The following is a 3,890-nucleotide window of genomic DNA, read 5'->3' as shown; positions in this document are numbered from 1 at the left end:
ACATACTTTCCTAAAGAACAAATAAAAAAACAAACAAAAAATAGATCTAGATGCAAGCACGATATACCTACCCATGAACAGAGGAGGTAATTGTACTTGTGCATAAATAATGAACTCAGAGAGTGTGTAAAATTGGCCCAACGGTCGCACCAAAAAAAACTACCTTATTTTTTAGCAATACTTAAAGAATAAGCAAACAATAATAATAAAGAATAATAACAAAACGTAAATAACCCTGCTTGTGTTTCAAACTAAAGAGTCTACTACAAGGCGACCTCTGTTAGCGGGGAGCCTCAATTTTATCATCAACTACAGGAACCTCTAAAAAGTTATTTGATATTATTTTTATTAAATCCTTAGTTATAACTAATATGCGTTCATTAAAAAAACTTGCAGAGAAATTAAGTTTTTTGTAGGAAAAATTCTAAAATTAAAATAAAAATTTTGTTGTTCGTTGCATAAAAGTTAATTCCATTATCTAGAATTTCTATAAAAGTAATAATTGTAACATACCTACAGTTAATTTTGGATTTTTTTTTATAAATTTATAATAGAACACAAATTTTTGAAATTTTGGGAACCAAAAACGATCCCATTTTTTGTGTAAATTGTAGCAAAACTGTACCTCAAGTTCTGTAACACCTTATAGTAGTTAAAAAAATAAATAAAAAAATTGCTCTTTATAAAACAATTTTTTATTTCATTATATTTTTTAACAAATACCAAATACTTTTGAAAATGAACAATAACCAAAAATGGCAAATATTGACAGTTTGAACATTTGACAGTAAAAAAATTAATTAAAGTTCATTCTTAAAAACACAATTTTTATTAATACAATGAAAGAAGCCAATTTTTAAAACAAAAATTTTTCTTGTTGAAAAATATAAGACGTGTTCTGATTGGTTGATTTTAAAAGTCGTAATTGATTGGTTAACGATCACAAATTCACAAATGTGTCTAACCAATCAAATGAAAATTATGCAAAAGCCTCACCGATTGGTCATAAAAAACTATAAGTTAGATAAAAGACTATTTGTCAATTTTTTTTCTCATTGGGCTCCAAAAAAAAAAACAACGTAGATTAGTTTTTTTATCAATTTAAAAAAAATACAAATTTGAATTTTTTTCCTCAATTGGCTTTGAAAAATCCATTTTTTTTTAAATTTAGTACAAAAAAATTGCGCTTTGAAAAGTGTGTTCTTAGTTGGCGATAAAAAATTACTACTACTAGCAAATTGAGAATATTTAGACAATAATTTAAATTTAATTATTCATTGGACAATAAAAATTTGAAATTATAAATTGTTTTAGTGATAAAAAAAATTAATTTAAATTTTTCTTCATTGGTTTTGAAAAAAACGATTTCACAAATTTCTAATTTTTAGTTTTTTCTTCGGTGCTTGTTACTTAACCGTTGAATRCGGTTTAGAAAAAAMCCCTCTAGTGACTAATAGAAATATGAAAGGCTGGTATATCACAAAAGAACGAAGAAATGTGTAGCGCCACCCAGTGTGCCAGAAACYCATTACTTTGCAGTATAGTTCAAACTTAAACAAAAAATCCTTTTATTGTAAAAATCAATCCCAGTTACTACAAACTCTGGTGGAGAATAATGGAATTATTATATTAAAAATGTATAGTTTTCATACAGTGGTTCTCGACTGTAATTTTAGTCGATAACACAGTCTACTACTTTTTAATCTATTAACGAAGAGGTTTAGGTTTCAAGACCAGAGATGGCAGACACTAAACAATATTAAAATCTTAGTTTTTATAAATCTCATCTTGAAAACAATAATATTGATATAGAAAAATGCCTACCGATTCTGGGGAATGAGTGAATACTCGCAATGCAGCTAAAAAAAAGTGTGAAATCTTATTTTTTTAAATTTTGTCTTTAACAACTCTATTATTTACTAAATATTATCCGGTAGAGCATAACAGGAAAAAAAGCCAATAGTAAATAATATTAATATTACACCGTTTATTAAGTTCATATATTTTAAAAGTCACACAAAAATGTATTTATACAATTTGATGAAAATATTGATTTTTCTGRYTYGAGTCAATAAAAAAAATCAGCAAGTTTTGAGAATTGAGTAGTTGAACCGCTAATAAAGAGAATCGATGTGAGAGTTTCAGTCACATATCTCATCCGCCTTTTTGTTCCCCTTGAAGCTGACCCTTGTTTGCAGTACCACTGTACAGCCACTAACCTCATTATGACCAATCAACGAGCAGAAAGCTTGTAATTGCTCGTGACAAGCGGACCCACATTAATCCAATATATCGTAAACCAATAATACAACACTACTGTCGTTTCGTATTATCATCTATCAAGAAATATTGGATATATCTTCAAACGTCTAGGTTTGTTAGCCACTTTCCTTCTTCTCCACTTTATCAATAATTATGTCAAATGTCATAAAAGCAAAACACAAACTACGTGTATAGTTTTATATTTAATATAACACTGTTTACTTGTACAAATAAATTTACACGTTATTTCTGTACAGATTTTATAAATCTTAGACTTAGAGTTATAAATATAGTTTCTTATAGAAAAATCCAGCGTAATTAATCTTCGAAACACTTCAACATTTTAGAATCTTTGAATTCCTAAACAAATTCATAAAGCGATGAAAAAGAATACATCGATTTGTGATCTAAATTAAAAAGTATATACATGATTGTATCCCTTTTCCCTCCGAAATTATGTCGACTTTTCCGTTGTTAATCCCAAAGCTTCGGCATGTTTCCTTGCTTTTAATCTTAAATCAGCGATGCTCGAGTTCTTATGAGCCGCCGCCAAGGCAGCAAACCCCAACGGATATTGGGGGTGGCAAAGGATGCTTGCAGGACCACCGCCCACAGCCACAGCGGCAGCGGCGTACTGAAAACAAACAAACAAACAACCGTAACTAAAACGTCATTATTTTTGCAACTCTCGTTAACGATTTATTTTCATTATCAAATTACCTGATGAGCGGCCGTGATAAACGCCGGATCAAAAGCTGAAAATGCTGTTCCGGGTTGCGAAAATGTGGCAGAGGACAAACGGTCGTAATTTGATAAAGCCACTGATCCCGGAGTCAAAGTTAGGCCCCGCAGAGCAGGCACGTTCATGTAGGGGACCACGCGGCAAGGCTCCAAAGGGGTGCTCGAAGACGGACTGTGATTGTTCATCATCATTCCTGAATAAAATTCAAAAGCTTATTCTAACAAAAATCAAAAACAAGTTTCGATTTTACCAATAATTAGAAAAAAATACTGGAAACTGATATTTTGAAAACGTTTTCTAGAAAGTATAAGAGGTCGCGGCTTCGCCGCTTGCCCCCGTCTAGGGCTTACACTACCTGTTTTGGAAATATTTTAAATAATTATAGAACTATAGAAACACTATCAGATTTTCTCAAATTTTAAACCTCACGCTACCAGATTTTGACAAAACTTTTGTCTAAAAGTCTAGTCTAAAAAGTCTAGTCTAAACCTCACACTATCAGATTTTGTTAAATTTTAAATGGGAAGCTCGCGGCTTTGCCGCTCGGATCCGCTTAAACCTCACATTATCAGATTTTGTCAAATTTTAAATCTCGCTCGCCTCCTTCTAAACCTCACACTATATGATTTACAAATATTTTATTTTTGGACAAAGAATTTTGGTGGTTGTAGCTAATTTGGTGTATTTTGCTTAGATTAAAAAAAATGAACAGTTTAACACTTTCACCTCATCTGCTTTTATGTATGTCGAAAAACAAATTTTTTCAATTTTGGGAAAATACTAGAAACTGATAATCAAATCCGGTCGGATTTGAAAATGTTTTGTCGAAATTAGGGCTCACATTACCAGTTTTGCAAATATTTTAAATAATTATAAAACTCACACT

At 30.7% G+C, this 3,890-nt stretch overlaps 1 protein-coding gene across 1 annotated transcript in view; it reads right to left on the bottom strand.

Moving 5' to 3' along the window:
* Nucleotides 1-2,716: 2,716 nt before the first annotated feature.
* LOC123006607 (short stature homeobox protein-like) overlaps nt 2,717-3,890 on the bottom strand; it is a 14,191-nt gene continuing 13,017 nt past the window's right edge. Inside the window, exons 4-5 of the mRNA XM_044401208.1 lie at nt 2,983-3,197; nt 2,717-2,896 (exon numbers count right to left, since the gene is read on the bottom strand). Coding sequence (XP_044257143.1) covers nt 2,717-2,896; nt 2,983-3,197 — 395 coding nt within the window. The remainder of the gene's footprint in view (nt 2,897-2,982; nt 3,198-3,890) is intronic.

This window comes from Tribolium madens, unplaced genomic scaffold, assembly GCF_015345945.1.
Source record: "Tribolium madens isolate multiple individuals breed KSU strain unplaced genomic scaffold, Tmad_KSU_1.1 Scaffold_2;HRSCAF=44;Tcas5.2_LGX, whole genome shotgun sequence".
In the NCBI taxonomy this organism is placed as follows: Eukaryota; Metazoa; Arthropoda; class Insecta; order Coleoptera; family Tenebrionidae; genus Tribolium; species Tribolium madens.
Note: the sequence above shows the minus strand (reverse complement) of the source record. Positions and strands in the feature narration are given on the sequence as shown.